This window comes from Arvicanthis niloticus, chromosome 1 (genome assembly GCF_011762505.2).
Source record: "Arvicanthis niloticus isolate mArvNil1 chromosome 1, mArvNil1.pat.X, whole genome shotgun sequence".
Lineage (NCBI taxonomy): Eukaryota > Metazoa > Chordata > Mammalia > Rodentia > Muridae > Arvicanthis > Arvicanthis niloticus.
Window position 1 is genome coordinate 17,934,014 of NC_047658.1, and position 19,067 is coordinate 17,953,080.

Below are 19,067 nucleotides of genomic sequence, written 5' to 3' on the forward strand. Positions count from 1 at the left end.
GTCCAGGACAGGTGAGGCACAGGCGCATTTGCCCACCTTTGGCCTGTTTCCAGAGGATACTCCAGCGGTCTGGTGAGGAAAGGTGGGCTGGTGGGAGCCAGTCACAGCCACTAGCTGGCCTTTTCCCCTCCCTTAGCCTGTATTTGATTTGGTTTTATTTTGCTTCTTGTAAGTCTGACCTTCCCCCCCCCCCCCCCAGTTGAGGCTGTACTTGATTCCATGCTATGCTCCTTAGCTTCCTTAGGATGTACCTTCCCCATGGGGAACCTCAAGATGGGGAACACCTATTAGCTTTCCCAGTGTTGGCTGGGGGCGGGCTCTGGGGAAATGATGTGAACATATGGGGCTTCGGGTGATGGCAGTGACACCCTAGCTGCTGGTCAGTAGGAGGAGTTGTGCCCTCCCCTTCAGAGAGAGCTTACAGAAGACACTGGTTACCTTAGACAATGTCCTGGGAGATTCCCTATCTCCATCTGTTCTGCTACCAGTAGGAAGTAATACCAGGGGCAAAATTGCTTAAGGCAGTTCAGTCCTATGTGCTCTCAGGCTACAGGTTCCCACCTGCTCACATGTTTGTGAGCCCTGACACCTGTATGTATAGCACCTGATTGCAGAGTGCCCAAGTAAGCATTCTGCTTGAGGCCCACCCAGCCTTCATCCCCACGCGCATGAGCACAGTAAGTGACAAGCCAGAGCAGCAAGTGAGCACACGTGTTGGGATCCAGTGTCAGCTCAGGGGGTGCTTTTGTCTCTAGTCATCCCTCCCCTCACACGGCCCCTCCCAGGGCCCGCAGGCAGCTGGGCCTCCAGGCCAGAAGGCCAAGCCCCAGGCTTAGCACAGCCAGTACAGCCACAGCTCCGGCCAGCAGGGGCACCGTGGCTGCAGGAAGAACATGGGGGTTGTGAATCCCAGGCCTTGGGAACTCCCCACTCCCACCCCTGCGCAGAGGGCTGTCACCTGGGGGGCTGGCAGGCTCATAAGAACCATGGCAGGGGGCCCCGTGAGCTGGAGGCCGGGCTGGAGCAGTCAGCTGCTGGAAGCGCCCAAGTGGACACGGAGCTGGGCACCCAGGGACCTTGAGTGGCATGGGTGGGCGGGAGGTGTCATTACGGTAGATGAGAGAAACAGTGACATTCCTGGAGGTAGAAAGGACAGTAGCATCACTTGCTCCCTGTCCTAAGACGAACCCATCCCACCCAATGCCAAGCCATCACCCATCCTCACTCTCCATCTTCCTCCTCAGGTTCCCTGGAGCTCCCCCGGAATTCAAAGGCCATGCAGGCAGCATAAGGTGGGGTGTTTCCATCGTAGAGGCCCAGGGCCCCCTGGAGGGCCAGCAGGGTGCTGTCATGCTGAAGAGAATTTCCAGGGATAGAGGCTAAATCAGGACCCCAGAGTGTCTCTAGCACTCAGATTGTCTCCAGTTAGAAGTAACCCCAGACCACCCCCATCCACAACATAGGCATTCTGTGATTGTCCAGACATGCAAATTGTGGCTGGGCAGTTCTACTCAACAGTCAGTCCTTGCTGGGGACTAAAGTCTTGCTTCTCTGACCCCCTCCCTCATCTTTACTGTGTTTCTAATGATGCAGTCTAAGTACTGTAGGAGATACGGGTGACCTAAGGCACTATAGTGTCACCACTACAATGCCCGTCACACTCATGTAGCAATGCCTGCCTGTCCCAAGGACTCACAGCTGAGTACATGACCATCTTAAGGGGCAGCCCCAGGCGCTGAGTCCGTGAGAAATTGCTGAGGATGGCATCCAGCAGAATTCCTGAGGGACAGGAACACAGTGTTTCGATGCCTCCTCCCCACCTGAAAACCAGTCCCCCTAAACCCACAGACCCCATATCTTACCCCCTGTCAGCTGGGCCTTTTCTGCTGCTCGGGGTGGGCCCACATGTGCCCTGATATCCAGAGCAGAAATCTGTGACAGAGTCCTCAAGACATCTGGGGAGGCCCAGGATGGGAGATCAAGACCATGGGCACGCTGAGTGGGGGAAGAGAAAGGGTCTCAAGAGTGAGTCCTCAGTCACCCCCATTTGATGTGTGTGTGTGTGTGTGTGTGTGTGTGTGTGTGTGTACACCTAGGTTAAAGGTTATCTGCAGATGTTCCTGAAGCCTGACCCACCTAGTTTGAGAGCCTCACTGGCCTGGAACTTACCAAGTAGGCCAGGTTGGCTGGCCACTGAACCCCAGAATCTTCCTGTCAAGGCCTCATCTGCAGGACTTAGGTGTGAGCTCCTGCACCCAGCTTTTTCCTGTAAGTACTAGCGATCTAAATTCCTCATGCTTGTGTGGCAAGAGTCTTACTGACAGCCAACCCTCCAGACCCTGGCCCTCATTCAAACCCCTCAAAGATCAGCTCACCACAGTATGAGCCAAAGCAAGTATCAGACCAGAGTCCTTACCAAGCCCTTTGGGACCAGAGATGCCTTGGAATGTGACATTCGGTTTTCTAGAAAGATCCAATGAAATGGTACCAGGAAAGGGGGTATTTATGCTATGTCACCATCCTACCAGCCTGTCACTATCCCCTCCATGCAGATAGGGAAACCAGGGCACACAGGGCTAAATCTCTCGCCCTGATAAAACAGCGGGGGCAAGTGCAGATTGGAAATCCCCAGCTGGGAGACGTGAGAAGAGGACTCACCTGGCAGATCAAGGTATCCAGAACTTTCCATGCTCTGCGGAGTGGTTCTCCAACCAGGGACAGCCCAGTGAAGTTGCCCAGGCGGGTCAGGAAGTCCTGAGTGGAGATACAGGGCTGGATGAGCCCTACCAATCCTTGGCACCCAGCCCCACCTGCCCACACCAGCACTCACTGTCCAGCCCTCCAGGGCCTCCTGGTAGTCAGCTGCCTCCGTGGACTCCCGCAACAGCTCATGGTATCGAGGACAGCTGCGCATGGGGAATCTCAGCAGCTGGGGAGAACCAAGGCTCAGGGAAGGCAGCAGCAAGTCTGGGGTCTCACGGCTGCCATGGTGTCCCCTGTATCCAGCTGTGCTGGGCAGGGGTGGCAGCTTACCCGTTCTGGACATCTAGCTCTACCAGGGATAACCTTGCTGATATCAGCTGTTCTAGGCTTCCAGAAACGTATCTGGCTTGGAGCTGCCTCTGCCCCTCTCCAGCTCAGTATTGGGCTTTATTTCCACCCTTTTTTTTTGTATGCGTGGTGCTGGTTATAGAACCCAGAACCTTGGACAGGCTAGGCAATCCCGATACCTCTAAACCACACCCCCAGCTCCTCACTAGGGGATTCTATGTAGGTAGTTTACCACTGAGCCACACTCCCAGCCCCTCCTCACTAGAGGACTCTGAGCTGGGGTCTATCCCTAAACTACATCCCAGTCCTCTTGTTAACTTTTTTTTTTTTCACTTTGAGAAAGTCTCACTAAGGTTCCCAGAATGACGTTGAACTCAAGATTCTTGTCTCTCCCACCAGATCAAGCCCCCTGACCTTGTCCTCAGACACAGGCACCGTGTGCACTGGAATAGGCTTCCAGTCAGCCTCAGGACTTCCGGGGGCAGCCTCGGGGAAGAGCCCAGCCAGGTTGGCCTGTGCACTCTCCAAAGTCCGGTCAAAGTCTGTGCTGCGGATGTACACCTGGGGTGGATGAGGGCAGCAGAGCGGGTGGACAGGCTAAGGGTCAGCAGGGTCCCAAATCAAAAGCTTCAGATTTAGTTTGGGGTAGGTAAGGTTAAAGGTCAGGAAGGGGGGGGGTCAAAGAACAGATGCATTGAGGGTCAAAACTCAAGGTGAGATCACATTCTAACTTCCAACTTTGGAAGTTAGGGTCAAAGGTCAGAGGTCAGAGTTGAGTGATGTGTTGGACCACAGGGGTCTGCTGATAGCAGATCAAGGGGATTAGGGGTAAGAGGTCACGATGTAGAAGGTGGGAACTGAATAACCTGGAGCTAAAATTGAGCAGACAGCCCTCAGAGGAGTCGGGGCCAGGATGACCCAGCCAAAGGAAATGAGGAGACAGAAAAGGAAAGAATGATGATGGTAGAGAGCAAAGGCTGGAGGTTGGAAACAGGTGGTGCTCAGTGGTGGAGGGCTCGCTCAGCATGTGCAGGTCCAGATTCTTACCAAGAAACCCCACCCCTAAGAAACATCAGGTGGGCAAAGCAAGGATCAAAGACAGAACCAGGTTCAAAGGTCAGAAGGTCAGGATGGAGTGGTTACAAATCAAGACAAAGGCTGAGGCCGGTGAGTGGTAAGACTGACAGTTTTAGAGAAGGTTAGAGGTCAGTGCGGATTCCCTACTGACCTAGAAGCCCGCGGATCAAAGAGGTGAAGACCAAAGGGGACTCTGGGGTCAAAGGTCAACAAAGTACCTCTTCGCGCCTGTACTCAGGGCTCAGGAAGGCCTTGTAACGCCTCCTCAGAAACCGGCCCAGTTCCAGCTGCTGGCGGATCCCCTCCTGGGGACAGAGGGGGCCTCAGCAGACCCTCATCGCCTCTCCCCTAGCCCTCTTTCTCATCCCCTCTCCCTCCTCACCTCACCTTAGTCAGTTGGCCCAAACCTCGAGGCCACAAGGTGGAGGCAGCTTCCTTGTGTGGATCTGTGGGGTAGGAGGCCAGTGGGGCCCGGTCGCCATGTCGGAACACCTGGGGATGTTGGAGAACCAGGTCAGGACTGGCCTCGAAGGTAGAAGGTGGGTCAGGTGGGGTGGGGGGCTTCGCACCAGAGCCACAAATAGCAGGGGCCCCTCTGGCAGGGCCTGGGGCAGCAGCAGCAACAGCAACAGCAGCAGCAGCAAGGGTCCGACGGTGTGGCCCTGAGACCCGGCCTCAGCCATTTCCACAGAGAGCAGACGCTGAGCTCAGCCTCCGTCTGTGCTGTGCCCTCACCTGCTCATTAGTCTCAGACTCAGCCCCTGCACGCCCTGCAGGCCCCAGCACGCTCCCCAGCACTGAGAGGGCCTGGGATTAACCCAGTTCGTCTTCACAGACCCCCCAGGAGATGTCCATTTAGCCACCAGCATCTATACTGTCCTGACAGGGAAACTGAGGCACAACAGGATAGACTTGCCTGAGGAAACATCTAGGAAATGGCAAGGCTGAGAGGTAGTTACAGGGACACCCCACACACACACACACACACACAAACCATGTCAGGATCCTCTGAGGCCTCCATGGATTTCTTGAAGATTTCTTTCCATACCTGGTGTAAAGCCAACAGGGCCCTGTAGCAAAATCCCCAAGGCAGAAGTCAGATAGACTAGGCTCAATGCTCTCACCATTACAAGGTGTATAGCATTAGGCAAGCTACTGTACCTCTGTGTGCCTTCATCTCACAAAACAGAGCAGACGAGTTCAAAGTGCATTAAGCACTTAAGACAACCCTTTTTGCAGAGAGGAATCTTAGGAAGTTGTGTTAGTGACCACATAACAAATGACCCTGAAATTTAGTGATGTACATGTGTGTCCACACGTGTGCAGGAGGGCACACGTGTGTGCAGGTCAGATGTCGGGGTCTTCTTCAGACACTCCCCACCTTATCTTCTGAGACAGGGTCTCTCACTTCACTTGGAGCTTGCTGATTCAGAATAGACCAAGCTCCAGGAATCCTCCTGTCTCAACATCGACAAGCTCTGAGACTGCGGTTACAAGCTGCCATGCCAGGATCTTTCTCATACGTGTTGGAAAACTGAACTCAGTCCCTAACTTGCTTGTGGGGCAAACATGCCAATGGGCCGACTCCCTAGCCCCAAAGATGACATCTTAAGACAGCTGTCATTACTCATGGGCTTTATGGGTCAGGAGTTGGGAGGGCTTAGCCGAGAGGGAATCTGGCTAAACTGCTTGAGATTTTTGAGGGTTTTTTTTTTTTTTTTTTTGAAGTGGTGGTTTGAGACAAGATCTCACTATGTATCCCTAGCTGTCCTAGAACTCACTCCGTAGACCAGGCTGTCCTCAGACTCACAGATTTCTGCCTCACAAGAGCTGGGATTAAAGGTGTTCTTCACTACATCCAGCCGTCATTTTATTTATTGTTATGTGTTTGTATGTATGTGCGTTGAGTGTCCGTGGAGGCCACAAGAGGGCGCTGGATCCTCTGGAACTGGTGTTCTAGATGGTGCTAAGCCACTGTATGACTTCTGGAAGCTGAGCCTGGGTCCTCAGGAAAGGCAGCCAAAGCAGCTTGGTCTTGATTAATCCTACTAGCATTTAAACACGTTCTGAGTGAGTGCTGTGTACTAAATCTGTAGCTACAACAGCCCTTCCCCTCCTTAAATGTTGTAGACAGAATTAAACCGCATTGCCCAGGCTAGCCTTGAACTCACTGTGTAGCCTGGGCTATATAGAACTGCTCACACTCCAACTTTAGCTTCCCAGATGCTCAGATAACAGCTGTGTATTGCCATGACTGCAAAAATCCTGTTAATTCCAGCCAGGCCTGTCTTCAGTCCTAGCTCTCAGGAGACAGAGACTAGGTGGATCTCTTGTTCCAGGACAGCCAGGGTTACATAGTGTAAGACCCTGTCTCTGAAATATATATACCCCAAAGCCATACACAAGACAGCCACAGGTGACACAAAAACCACAGGAACAAAATGGAGTGGGGATCAAATTCTGCCCCCCCCCCCAAAGATGGTAGCATACTCTGTCTCCTGGGGTGCTCACTCCCTGTGCTGTTGTAACAATTGACCAGGCAGTGGCAGAGGACCCATGACCCCTAAGCTCCTTGGAGGTCCCAGGTCCATACTTTGAGTGACTGGCTGGAAATCAAGATGTCCTCAGGCCACACTTCCACTACCAGCTGTAAAGTAGAACCCCATTCTCTGCCTTTCCCACCTCTTGGAGCTGTGTTTCACAACTCCATTTTCAAAGCCAGCCATGCCACCTTCCCTCAGTTGTCACACCACCATTGGGTGAAATAATCTGGTGTCCCTGTCTCTCTCTTTATGTATATATGTGTGTTTATTATTATTTATTTATTTATTTATTTATTTATTTATTTTTACATGAGTACACTGTTGCTGTCTTCAGACACACCAGAAGAAGGCATCAGATCCCATTACAGACGGTTGTGAGCCACACCATGCACTTGCTGGGAATCGAACTCAGGACCTCTGGAAGAGCAGCCAGTGCTCTCAACTGCTGAGCCATCTCTCCAGCCCCATGTGTTTATTCATTTTCTTCTTGAAAAATAAAAATGCATTACACTTGTGAAGTAGGAGCGCCCGGATGCAACAGTGCACATGCAGAGGTCAGAGGTCAGAGGAGAACTTGTCAGTTCTGTTCTACCGCGTGAGTGCTGGGAAATAAACTCAGGTCCTTAGGCTTGTCAGCAGGCTACCCTCTGAACCCTCTCGACAGCCCTTCATCTTTATTCTTTTTGCTGGTTTATTCACTAGTAGCAGGGTCTCGTTGTCTCAGGCTGCTTTGGACTCTCCATGCACTCTGTAGCCTAAGATAACTTTGAACTCCAATCCAGACAGAAAGAACAGCAGTGTTGCTGACCCAAGAAATTACTCCACACCCATCATGGTGTACCAGTTAGTCTATTGGGGTCACTCACAGGATTGTGACTCAAAAGCAACTGCCACACCGGAAAGTCCCAGACAGATGATGCAAGGAAGATAGATGTGTCGCTGGGTCCTCTGTGCACCTGGGGTCCTCTGTGCACCTCAAAGGCAGCTCGACTTAAGAATTCTCTCTTGGGGCTGGAGAGATGACTCAGTGGTTAAGAGCATTGACTGCTCTTCCAGAGGTCCTGAGTTCAATTCCCAGCAACCGCATGGTCACTCAGAACCATCTGGAGAGATAACCATGAGATCTGGTGTGGTGCCTTCTTCTGGCCTGCAGGTATTCATGCAGACAGAATGCTGTATACATAATACATTAATAACTATGTTTTAAAAACAGTCTTCTCTCCAGCGACCACCTACTTCTTCTATAACATCTGAGTCTGGAAAAACTGTCTTGAGTTTTGTGAGCCTCTTGCGCTGTCTTCCCACCCTGGACTGGAGGAACACCTGCCCCACAAACAGAAGTTCTCCTCTGTGTAGAGGTCAGAGGCCAATGTCAAATGTCTTGTTTGGTTGTTTTTCACCTATTCTGATCATTCTCACTGAACCTGGAGTTCACTAATTTGGCCAGCAAGCCTTGGGGATCTACCTGTCTCTACCTCGTGGTGCTGAGATGGCTGGCACAAGCACCATGCCTGGCTATTTATAGGAGTGCTAGGGGTTCAAACTCAGGCCCTCATGCTTAATTGGTAAGTGTTGACCCACTGAGCCATCCCCTAGTTCCTTTTCTGTGGGGCGGGGAGGGCTCTTTATATTTAAAAAAAAATGTCAAAGACATCTTTGTGACTCACCAAAGGTCATTCCACTGACAGGTGTCAGAGCTGGGATTCAAGCCCACACGGGTATCAATCCCAGGAGGCTTCTCACCATGTATATCCCCCTTCTCAGTGTCCAGCCTGAGGCATCACTGCAAGGAACTAGGTCCCTCCAGTGGTGCATTCCTCTGTGCACAGCTGGTAGCAATTAGTGGGGGGGGGGGGATGAAGGCATTACGTGTGTGTGTGTGTGTGTGTGTGTGTGTGTGTGTGTACTCCCCTCTCCTCTGTACATCTAATAACCTGGAAAGCCATTTTAAAGGCATAGAGAAGAAAGAGTTGGGAACCTACAAAGAACACTGGGTTCTTTGTAGGTTCAAAATGTGTAGAGGTCAGAGGCCAATGTCAAGTCAAAATGTCTTGCTGTCCCTGCAGTCCAGAGGTCAGAAGCTGCCACCTGCTGCCACCATGCTTCACACCATGATGAACATTCTGCTAAATTCACAAGCTGGGGACCAAATTCTAATCTAAGTCCTAACTGTCCTTCCTCACCCTTGCATCTGGCAGACACAAGGAAGACATTTTTGCCTGTGCCATTGGACCCCTTCTTCACACCTCAGTCATTCTCCTGCCTCAAGATACCAGAGGCAACAGCCAGGGCTACACAGAGAAACCCTGTCTCAAACAAACAAACAAACAAACAAAAACAAAAAAAAAAAGATACCAGAGGCAATCTGTTCCTTCCCTGTTTACAACTCTCCCATGGCTCCCCAGAATACTCTAGGGAAGAAAACAGAACCCAGTGTGGAGATCCAGGTTCGTTACTCTCCAATCTCATAGGTCTTGATGCTGGATTTAGGTACCATGTGTGACATTACACACTCACATCCACTTCCCCCCAATCCCCAGGATGAATGTCTCTTCTACCCAAAATGCCCTTCCCTAGTCACCATGGTCACCATTCTGGTCTCCCCGACAACCCCCTCCCATTCTTGGAGCCCCTTTCCTGTCTGACTCAGAGGTCTGGGTGAGGGAGGTCAAGTGCTGTGTGGCTAGGACCCATGGCTATGAACTTGCAGGAAGTGAGGACGGGTGAAGGGATGGGGGCAGGGGTGGGGTAGGGAGGGGAAGGAGCTGACTCCTGACCTCCTCCCCCAGAATGTGACCTTGGCCATGGCCGTGTTCACCGTCCTTGCCTCCATCTACTTCTTCAACAAGGTGAGGGGAGGCGGGGTGGAAGGGCTCTGTCTCTCCTGTCTCTCTTCTTTTGGCCTCAGAGCTTTTTCTGTCCTGAGCTGCCATGTGTCTACATCATACTTCTATCTCTGCTCTAGGCTCAGCAGTAAGAAGGCATGGAGCCCCAGTCCACCAGCTTGGCCCCGGCCTGCTCTGCCATCGCTCTGGCCTCTAAGATCCAATAAATGTAACAGCACCAGATCAAGGCTCCCTGCTCCCTAAGCTCTGCTCCCCATAACCCTGTTCCTCATAGGTCCATGGACTGCATACAACCATGGATCTCAGCAGGAAGGTGAAAAGTAGAGACCTGGCCCCTAGATATGAGGGAGGAGGCTTGGGACCTGTCCTTCCAAGTCTGTGGGAGGAGGCTGGGCCCTGGACCTCTGAGTCTGTGGGAGGAAGCAGAGCCCTGGACCTCTGAGTCTGAGAAAGAAGGCTGAGCCCTGGATCTCAAAATCTGTAGGAGGAGGCTGGGCCCTGGACCTCCAAGTCTGTGGGAAGAGGCTGGACCCTGGACCTCCAAGTCTGTGGGAGGAGGCTGGATCCTGGCCCTCAGAGTCTGAGGGAAAGGGTTGGGTTTGGAGTCCTGTGTCTGAGGGAGGAGTGCTGGAGCTTGGACCCCTGGATCTGAGGGAGGAGTGGGTTTTGAAGAATGAGTAGAAATCTTAGGTCACATGAGTATTTAAGGGGAATTTCAGCTGTGAGTGCCAGGGCACAGAGAACAACTTCCAGGGTCCAATTCTCCATCTGGCACTAAACAGCTTGCTCAGGACTTCAGCTTGTCTCTCTGAACACTCCTACCCAGCAAAGATGAAAATCTGTTTAAAGGAAAGACACACTAAGGATTGCCAGAGATCGAAGGTGTGGGCAGATGCTGTGACTTTGTGTGGAGAGTCTGAGTGGATGTAATTCTTTTCCTGGTTATCTTATGAAATGCTAACATTTCTTCCTTTTTCTTCCCCTTGTCTTAGCAAACTCCTATTCAGCCGTTACACCTGCCATCAAATTCCTTTCTGATAGAAGTGTCCAGAACCCCAAATAGAGGGGATCTGTTGGCAGCGCACTCCATCACCTTCCTGCTCCTCCATCCTCCCCAAGTGAATGCCCTGAGGGACACACCTGTCCAAGAAAATTTATTTGTATGCTCTGGGTATTCGGGACAAGGACTAGAAATTTCCAATTACGAACAGATTTGTAAATTCATTTAGTTCAGATCCGCGCAATTTTAGTGGGTTACAAGCAAATTGAGACCAAGCCTAAACAAGCGGTGTTATCAGCACCCTTTGTCCTCAAATGCAAGGACTCCTTGTACGCAAAACCAGACAGAGCCGCTTGGTGGCGATGTCAGACTATTTTCCCAGATTCTAATTGGCAACAGGGATTGACTTGGCCGGAGACTGAGCCTCCCGCCAGAGCTCTCTCTCTCTCAAGTATTTCCCAAGCCTCCACCTCCTCCTGCAAGTAGAGTGTCCTGTCCCTGCACCTCCTGCCCACCGGGCCCCCACCAGGCCTCTCTGCTATACCCTTAGCCCCTTAACTCAAAAAACGGTTGAGCAGCCGCACCCCAACGGCTTTTCACCTGCAGTCCCCCCACACACACCGAGAGGGCTGAGGTGTCCTTTGCAGCCTCTATTTTGTAAGTCTTCCATTGAAAGCTTCCGGAGCATTCCTTCCTGCCTGCCTCCCTCTCTAAACTCCCCAGGTGGGCTTGGCTGTTTTTTTTCAACCGCATAACCAAGTCAACCTTTGCATCCTCCACGTCCCTCCTTCCCCCAGGGCTTGACCATTTATGAGGTTTCTGAGTCCTCCGGGAGCTATCAACTTGGCATTTTCTCAACCGCAGTCCAATGGAGATGGATGTGTCTCAGACCGGCGCTGTGGAGAACCACTGAGGGCTTTGTCAATTCCCACCACTGAGATTGGGGTGGGACGGAGCATCGATTCCGCTCTGATCGTTCCCCAGGGTGCTATGAGTGGGCAGCTGGGGTTCTGAGGTGCTCCTTACTGGGAGGAAGCTGAGAGCCTCGCAGGGATAGCTCTGCTGACTGGGAAATTCAGAGACTTCCACTCAGACAAAGATGGGATTTTTAAAAAAATTATCACTATGCTTATTTTTAAAAGTAAATACTTGTTATGTGCCAGGATTATATTATGTGCTTTAAAAGATTATAATTTAGTTAATTGACTATTTCTGAGTCAGGTTAGTGGAACTCACTATATAAGACCAGACTGGCCTCAAAGTCACAGAAATCTGCCTGTCCCTAATAGAATAAAGGGGTGAACCACCACCCCTTGATTTTATTTTACTTTTAAATTGCATGTATGTGGGGTGTGTGTGTGTGTGAATGTGTGAATGTATGAATGTGCATGTATGTGTGTGGAGAGGTGTTCATGGGACCCAGAAGACGGTTTCAGATTTTCTGGAGCTAGAGTAATAGGTAGCTGCAAACTGCCAGACATGGGTACCTGGAAACTCGAAACTCAGGTCCTCTGCAAAAGCAGCAAGGACTCATAAGCACCAAGCCAGTGTGAAGCAGGGTAAGAATAAAAAACACTTTTAGGGCTGGAGAGATGGATGGCTCAGCAGTTAAGAGCACTGGCTATTTTCCCAAAGGACCTGGGTCGGTTCCCTAGCAAGCACACTGCAGCAGGGGACCTGGAGCCTCAGTGGGTACTGCATACCTGTGGTGCACAGACGTACACGAAGGCAAAACACTCATACATAGAAAAAAATAAGTAAATACATCTCAAACAAAATACTTGGGGGTTGGGGGGGAGGATATGGTTCAGGAGTTAAAAGTACTTGCTGGGTAAAATGAGGACCTGGGTCTGACATTCCAAAACCCACAGGAAGCCAGGATCAGAAGCATGAAGGTGTGATCTTAGTCTGTCTGTACCAAGATAGAAGGCACACAGAGAACCCCTGGAAACCCAACGGACAGATACTCTGCCATACAGAGTGGAAGACAAAACAAAGACACCTAAGTTACTATTCCATTACTACGACAAGACACCACGACCAAGGCCTCTCATAAAATGAAGTATTTACTTGGGGGCTTGCTTACAGTTAAATAGGGTTAGTCCACGTGCATCACGGTGGGGAGGGAGGTGGCACACAAGCAGACATGGTGCTGGAGAAATAACTGAGAGCTCACATCTGATGCTGAAGCAGAGAGACCCTGAGCCTGGTGTGGGCTTTTGAAACCTCAAAGCCCACCCCAAGGGATACACTTCCTCCAACAAGGCCATGCCACCTACTCCCTGTAATCCTCAAATGATGCCGCTCCCTGGTGACTAAGCATTTAAATGTATGAGCCTATGGGGCCTATCTGTATTTCAAACCACGACAGACACCCAGTCTGGAGGTAGAAGGTGGGGAATCCTCAGGTTGCCTTCTGACCTCACACACGGGCTATGTCACATGCAGACCTGCAGTTTCACGAACGTACACCCATCATGAACACTTATTAAAAAATTTTTAAATAGATTATTTTCAACTATGTATGTCTGTGCACATACATAGTTGAATAGTGCAGTGCCCATAGAGATAGAAGAGGGTATCAGCCCCACCCCCAAATAAGTTGCAGGTGGTTGTGAGCTGCCACCAGGGTGCCAGTCACTGAACAAATATCCTTCGGAAGAGAAGCCAGTGCTTTTTACTTCTGAGCTATCTCTTTAGTGCCAAGAAAGAATTCTGACATAAAAATGCTCAGGAAAGGGTTGTACACATCAGGGCACCTGGGTGCCAGGGTGCAGGCTTCTCAGGACAGCACCATTTTCACCCTCAAGTGAGCTCTGCTCACTTTAAAAAAAAATAGGTTTCTGACATTACTTTATTCAGAGGAACTTATTTTTCCTTTTTCTAGGTAAACCACCACAAGGTATTTTTCAGGGTTCATCAGAAAAGACTCCAGTACTCAAATGAAACCGTAGTCCATAGGAGAGCTACAGATGCTTCAACTTGCACACAAAGGTTATACTTTTGTTTGGGAGAGTCTCAGTAAATTGCTTTGCACATTCTTTAAAGTTTGCAGCTTACAGCTTTGAAGGAAGCATGATCACAAACACTTCAGACCTCTGCAAGACTCGCTGCTACTTTAACCTTCCTATTGAAAATAGCTGTGTAGAAGGATTTTTTTTTTTTTTGACAGAAACCATCAGAAAAAAAAAAAGGTTTTTTGTTTTTGTTGGTTTTGTCTGATGGGAGGAAGCTAGCATGGGTGCTACAGCACACATGGAGGCCAAAGGACAACTTGCAGGAGTCACTTTTCTCCTTCCCCTGTGTGGACCCGGTTACGGAATGCAGGTTGTCAGGCTTGGTGATAAGTGTCTTACCACTGAGCTGTCATGCTGGCCCTCAGACATTAATGATGCTAGAACTCTTGACTCTCAACTGGTGACACAGCTGGACACTGTGGTGAAGGATCTTTCCTCTTCCATGTGTATCCACTTAATTCCCCCCTTTCTATCCTGCCTCGTGACTGTGCCAGAGGCTCGGGGCTGCCAGGCATGATGGGCATGGTGCAGGCTGGTCATCCTACTGGAAGGGGCCCTGAGACAGAAGGATCACCATGTGTTTGAGGCCAGCCTGGGCTACAGAATGAGCCCTTGTCTAAAAAAAAAAAAAAAAAAAAAAAAAGAGGGGGTGGCGGTGGGAGTGGGAGTGGGGGAACCACTCAGAGACAGGTGGAGTTCTCTTTGGGATTGAGAGGTGGCATGGGAGAAGAGCACATTTTAGAATTCCCCGGTGAGGGGCTGGGGTGTGGCTCAGTGGTAAGTCTCTACCCTGATATGCTCAAAGCCTTGGGTTTTATCCCCAAAGGGGAGGTGTAATTAGAAGGCACTTGAGAATTTCAAAATACCAGAAGAAGATAGTTGACACCTAGCCAGAAAGCAGTCCCCCAGAGACCCAAAGCTGGCAGGTCTCTCTGTGAACCACTTAGTGGGGCAAGCATCTAGGTTTATGAATAATGCTTGGGACTGTCCCAGAACCAGGCCTCAGGAATGGCTCAGTTCTGGGCCAGCAAGGTGGCTGGTGACCAGGACTCTGTACCCCTGTTCATCTCCAAGCCAAGGCAGCTAGCTCCCTGTCACCTGTTCTGTTCTCTCCTGGTCTGCCTGCTCCTCTCCCCCTATTCTTCCATCACTCTGGTTCTATTTACGTACCTCAATGGAGCCTCCTGTTTTCTGTCTCTACCCTGTAATCCTGCTGTCTGCCACCCCATTTCCTGTCAGGACCTCTGTCTGCCACATTCTGTGTGACTCGAAACCCATGGGACCAGCCGCTCTATCTGGGTGCTGTATACACCCCCTCTTCCTTCCCCCCCCCCTTGGGTCTCCGTCCCTCTTTTCTAAACCTCTCTCTCCCTCCCCACCTCACTTCCCATCACCTGCCTTCATTTCAGCCCACCCCACATTTTCAGAAGACAGGAACCCCACACCACAGACTGCCCTGCTCCCTCAGGCTGCCTCAGAGCCTCTCAGCCTCCATCCCTAGTGCCTGGCCTTCCTCTGCCTCCTCCTCTCCTTCCCTTCCAGGGAACCACAAGGCCTGGCCCAGCCTTCTCCGGATTTTCACGTCCCTACACACATACAGCAGTGGATTGAAGAAGCTAGTTGATCCCAGCAGAGTGAGTCCCAGTGGTTTCAGCAATACCCACACATCCCCCAGGTGCAGTCTGCACCCCCACATGCCCAGGAACCTCAGCAGCAGCAGAAGGTGGAAGGGAAACCAACAGATGAACAGCATGGCTGTAGTGGCCCCTGGCAGGCCCAGCAGTGGAGGCTTCCCAGAAATCCTGGCCAGCTGCAGCTGCTCCCAAACGAGACCGTGGAAGACTCTCAGTACCCCCAGTGGCACCCCAAACCCAAATACTAACTGATCCAGCATGGGGTTCCAGGCCCAGGGATCTTGCCTGGGGGATTCCAGGGTCATGGTTCCATTGAAAAGGTTACTCTGGCCAGTTTGGTCCCTTAAAGTTCCCAGAGCTTTCCCAGCCAGGCCCAGCAGAAGGATCCAGAACCCACCAGCCCAGACAACTACTTGACAAACTATACGGTGACCCAGTACCCAGGATGGTTGGAGCAAGGAGGTAGAGCAGTCAGCGGCCACATGAGTCAGCAGCCGGCCACTGGCACAGAAGGTCAAGAAGGCCAGACATGGGTCCAGGTGGCAGAAGGTGAGGCCTAGGGGTCAGCAGGTGTGAGTCCAGGTGAGGCTGAGCGGGAGGAGCCCCAGGAATATGATGTCAGCTATGAGTTGGTGGCCAAACCAGACTGCAGACAGAGGGGCAGAAAGAAGGGATCCTCCAACCTGGGCCAGCAGGCTGTAGCTGGTCATATCCAGAAGGTAAGAGACAATTGCCATCAGAGAGTAGAGGAGAAAGAGAACCGCCCAGGGCAGGTACTGACTCCCCAGGGGTGCTGGCTGCTGCATCTCCACAGGGTCCTCCATGGGCTGCATAGAGATGGATAGACGACAAAGCCTCCACATTAGAGCACACACATACCCTGCTCCACTGTCCTCTGAGAGCTGCACCTCAGGGTTGGTCCTAGAACCCCCAGATCTCTGGTGTCTTCCTTTCTTCTTTTGCTCCTGTTACCTCCCATCAGTCTCTCATCTTGACAAATCATGCCTCTATCCCCCTGACCCAGCTCAGCCCTCACCCTCCTCTCCAATGACCCCTCAGTCTGTCCTAATATACTCCAGGGCTGAACCCCACATCCTCCCCCTCCTATACCTTTTATGGTTCCTTATCCCCTGAGTCTAGGAAGTGAAAATTCCGCCTGGACCTTCCCTTTCTCGGCTCCCCCTCCCTGGCCTCTCCTGTCAGACCCTGACTCTCCAGGTCTTCCTCTTCATCCTTATCACCTCCCTCCATTCCAGAGAACACAGACTCTTCAAGTTCAAGGCCCAAGTCCCAGCCAGTCTGGATGAAAACGCCACCAAGGCCAGGAGGGGGACTCAGACCTGGACCCTGTTCCATCCCTCAGTCCTCTGACTCTTGGGTGTCAGCTCAGGATTTAGATTCAGGTCCTCCCACCACCTCCCCCATCCCATCGGACCCTGAGCTCACCAGTAAGTGGGTGTCAGGTGTCTCTGGGGTGCCCAAGTAGCAACTTGTAGCCTGGTCTTCTCTTGAGGATGGCAAGTTTAAAAGTGTGGCAAGCTTACACACAGAGGAGGGAGTCAGACCTGGCTGGAAACAAGAGGGCCAAACAGCAAGACTGAGTCTGGGCCTCAGGGCCCTCTGGGAATGGAAAGAATGGCTTGTTCATCTGGCTAACCCCAGGTAGAGCCAGAACACCTCACTGTCTGTGTGTTCTGACTCTACCCACCTCATCAGCCTCCTAGCCACCACTTCCCTTCTTTCTGGACTGTACTTCCTAGAATAAACCACACAGAAACATACAAACACACACACACACACACACACACACACACACACACTGATATTTCATCTTTCTGGTGTATCTGGTTTTATCTCATTACTGAACACACCATACTTCTTTTCACCCTTCAAAACCTCGCTGGGTGCTACCTTCTTAAGAGTCCCTTTCCTAGCTATCACTTACTTTATTGACCTGGGAGAGTGTCATGTCCTTGAATGCAAGGTCCTAAGAATGAGTTCCAGCCATACCTTGGGTAAGTGACATAAAGGTTTATCTTTTACGCATACATGTGTTTGGCCTGTGTATATGTCTATGAGTCATGTCTGTGCAATGCCTGTGGAAGCCAGAAAAATGTAGCAGATCCCCTGAAACTAGAGTTACAGAAGGTTGTAAGCCACCATGCTGGGGCTTAGAACTGAGCCTGGGTCCCCTGGAAGGCCCACGTCTTAACTTCTGACCCATCTCTTCAGCGTCACATGCTACAATCTCTTAATAACACATGGACCACACGAGACCTTGTCTCAAAAGCTAAAATTGAAATGAAAATGGAGATGAACACTGAGTGGATGAACTTCCACCTCCACCCTGAGAACTCCTACTCACAGTTCCCAACTGTGTCCCTTCCTGGAAAGCCCTGTCTGACTTTTACAGACAAAATATTCCAACATTCCTCTCTGCCTAATCCCCCCCACCTCTCTCTGTGGGGTGTGTGTGTGTGTGTGTGTGTGTGTGTGTGTGTGTGTGTTGTAAGGGGGCATCTAATCCCCTGGAGCTGGAGTGAAGATGGTGGTGAGCTGCCTTACCTGGGTGCTGAGAACTGAATTCAGACTCTCTGGGAGCAGCGAGTGTTTTTCACCATGGAGCCTTCTCTCCAGCTCCACCCCTCCCATCCTAACCCTTCCCAAATGCTAGAAAGCTCTGTGCCCTTCTTGTGTCCCAAATTGCCTAGAGTTATCTAACAATCGATTCATATCTGGTTCCCCATTGTCTCTGTCTTAGTTAGGGTCTCCACTGCTGCGAACAGACACCATGACCAAGGCAACTCTTATAAAGGACAACACGTAACTGGGGCTAGCTTACAGGTTCTACGGTTCAGTCCATTGTCATCAAGGCAGAAAGCATGGCAGTCATGGCGCTGGAGATGGAGCTGACAGTTCTATATCTTAGTCTGGAGGCAAGTAGGAACAGACTTTCTTCCAGGCAGCTTGCTTGGAGGAGGGTCTCAAATCCCACCCCCGCAGTGACACATGTCCTTTAACAAGGCCACACCTCCAAATAGTGCCACTCCATGGGCCAAGCATCTTCAAACCACCTCAGTCTCTCAGCCCAGCTCAGCAGGAGGCTTCAGCACAGGCTTGCACAGTGAAATTCAGACTCTGGACTCTAAAGGATCTGCTGCCCAGAGATGAAGAAGATTCAAACTGGAGTTGTTCACCAAGACAGTCAGGACCCCAGGGTGGACAGAGCACTGGATAGGGAATCTCTGCAGCATACTGACTCACACACCCCACCTTCCTTGGCTGTCTGTGTTCTGGCCCAATATACATGTCTGTCTCAGAGGCCATTTTTACAAGTCTAGCCAACTCAAGTCCTCCATGTTTCTCATTAAATACCACCTCTTCTGAGGTGGCCTCTCCTCTCAGCCCTTCACTGAATTCCCCCTTCTGGAAAAAAAAAACAATATTTTGTATACATATATGTGAGTACATATATGTGAGTTTGTATATTTATATGTATGTATGCAGAGGTTAGACTTTTCAGTACTCAGGTCTGTCCTACCATGTTTGTCCCTGATTCAAACTCGGGTTGTCAGGGTTGGCTGTAAGCATCTTTACCCACTAAGCCATCTCCTGGCTTCCTGATGCTTATGAATGCATCTGCCTACATCATCCATACCCTTGAAACACTTTAACACACACAGTAAGAGGAGGAATATTAATGGTCAACAGGATCTAGAATCACCTGGGAGATGGGCTCATGCATACCTGTGGGAGATTGCCTTGATTCTGTTGAGGTGGGAAGAGCCATCTTAACTACAGGCAGCCATCCAGACAGTGGGCAGCCATCTTAACTATGGGCAGCCATCCAGACTGTGGGCAGCCATCTTAACTACGGGCAGCCATCTTAACTATGGGCA

General features: G+C 50.9%; 1 protein-coding gene, 1 long non-coding RNA gene and 1 pseudogene across 3 annotated transcripts; 1 reads left to right on the forward strand and 2 right to left on the reverse strand.

Moving 5' to 3' along the window:
- Positions 1-749: 749 nt before the first annotated feature.
- On the reverse strand, positions 750-4,811 carry Acp4 (acid phosphatase 4). Its single transcript, XM_034485113.2, has 11 exons — positions 4,698-4,811; positions 4,516-4,620; positions 4,347-4,433; positions 3,466-3,612; positions 2,831-2,929; positions 2,659-2,754; positions 1,863-1,995; positions 1,697-1,779; positions 1,226-1,353; positions 959-1,137; positions 750-880 (listed from the first exon to the last, which is right to left on the reverse strand). Exons 1-11 carry the CDS (start codon positions 4,809-4,811, stop codon positions 768-770), a joined length of 1,284 nt encoding a protein of 427 aa, XP_034341004.1. The 3' UTR covers positions 750-767.
- Positions 4,812-9,283: 4,472 nt separating this feature from the next.
- On the forward strand, positions 9,284-10,656 carry LOC143442663 (uncharacterized). The gene is made up of 5 exons (XR_013111009.1): positions 9,284-9,384; positions 9,461-9,520; positions 9,637-9,830; positions 10,300-10,399; positions 10,510-10,656. It is a non-coding gene; the product is annotated as an uncharacterized LOC143442663 (long non-coding RNA).
- Positions 10,657-14,889: 4,233 nt separating this feature from the next.
- LOC117706735 (formyl peptide receptor-related sequence 3-like) lies at positions 14,890-18,311 on the reverse strand (annotated as a pseudogene). Its single transcript, XR_013111026.1, has 3 exons — positions 18,011-18,311; positions 16,615-16,737; positions 14,890-15,995 (listed from the first exon to the last, which is right to left on the reverse strand). The product of XR_013111026.1 is annotated as a formyl peptide receptor-related sequence 3-like (transcript).
- Positions 18,312-19,067: the final 756 nt, after the last annotated feature.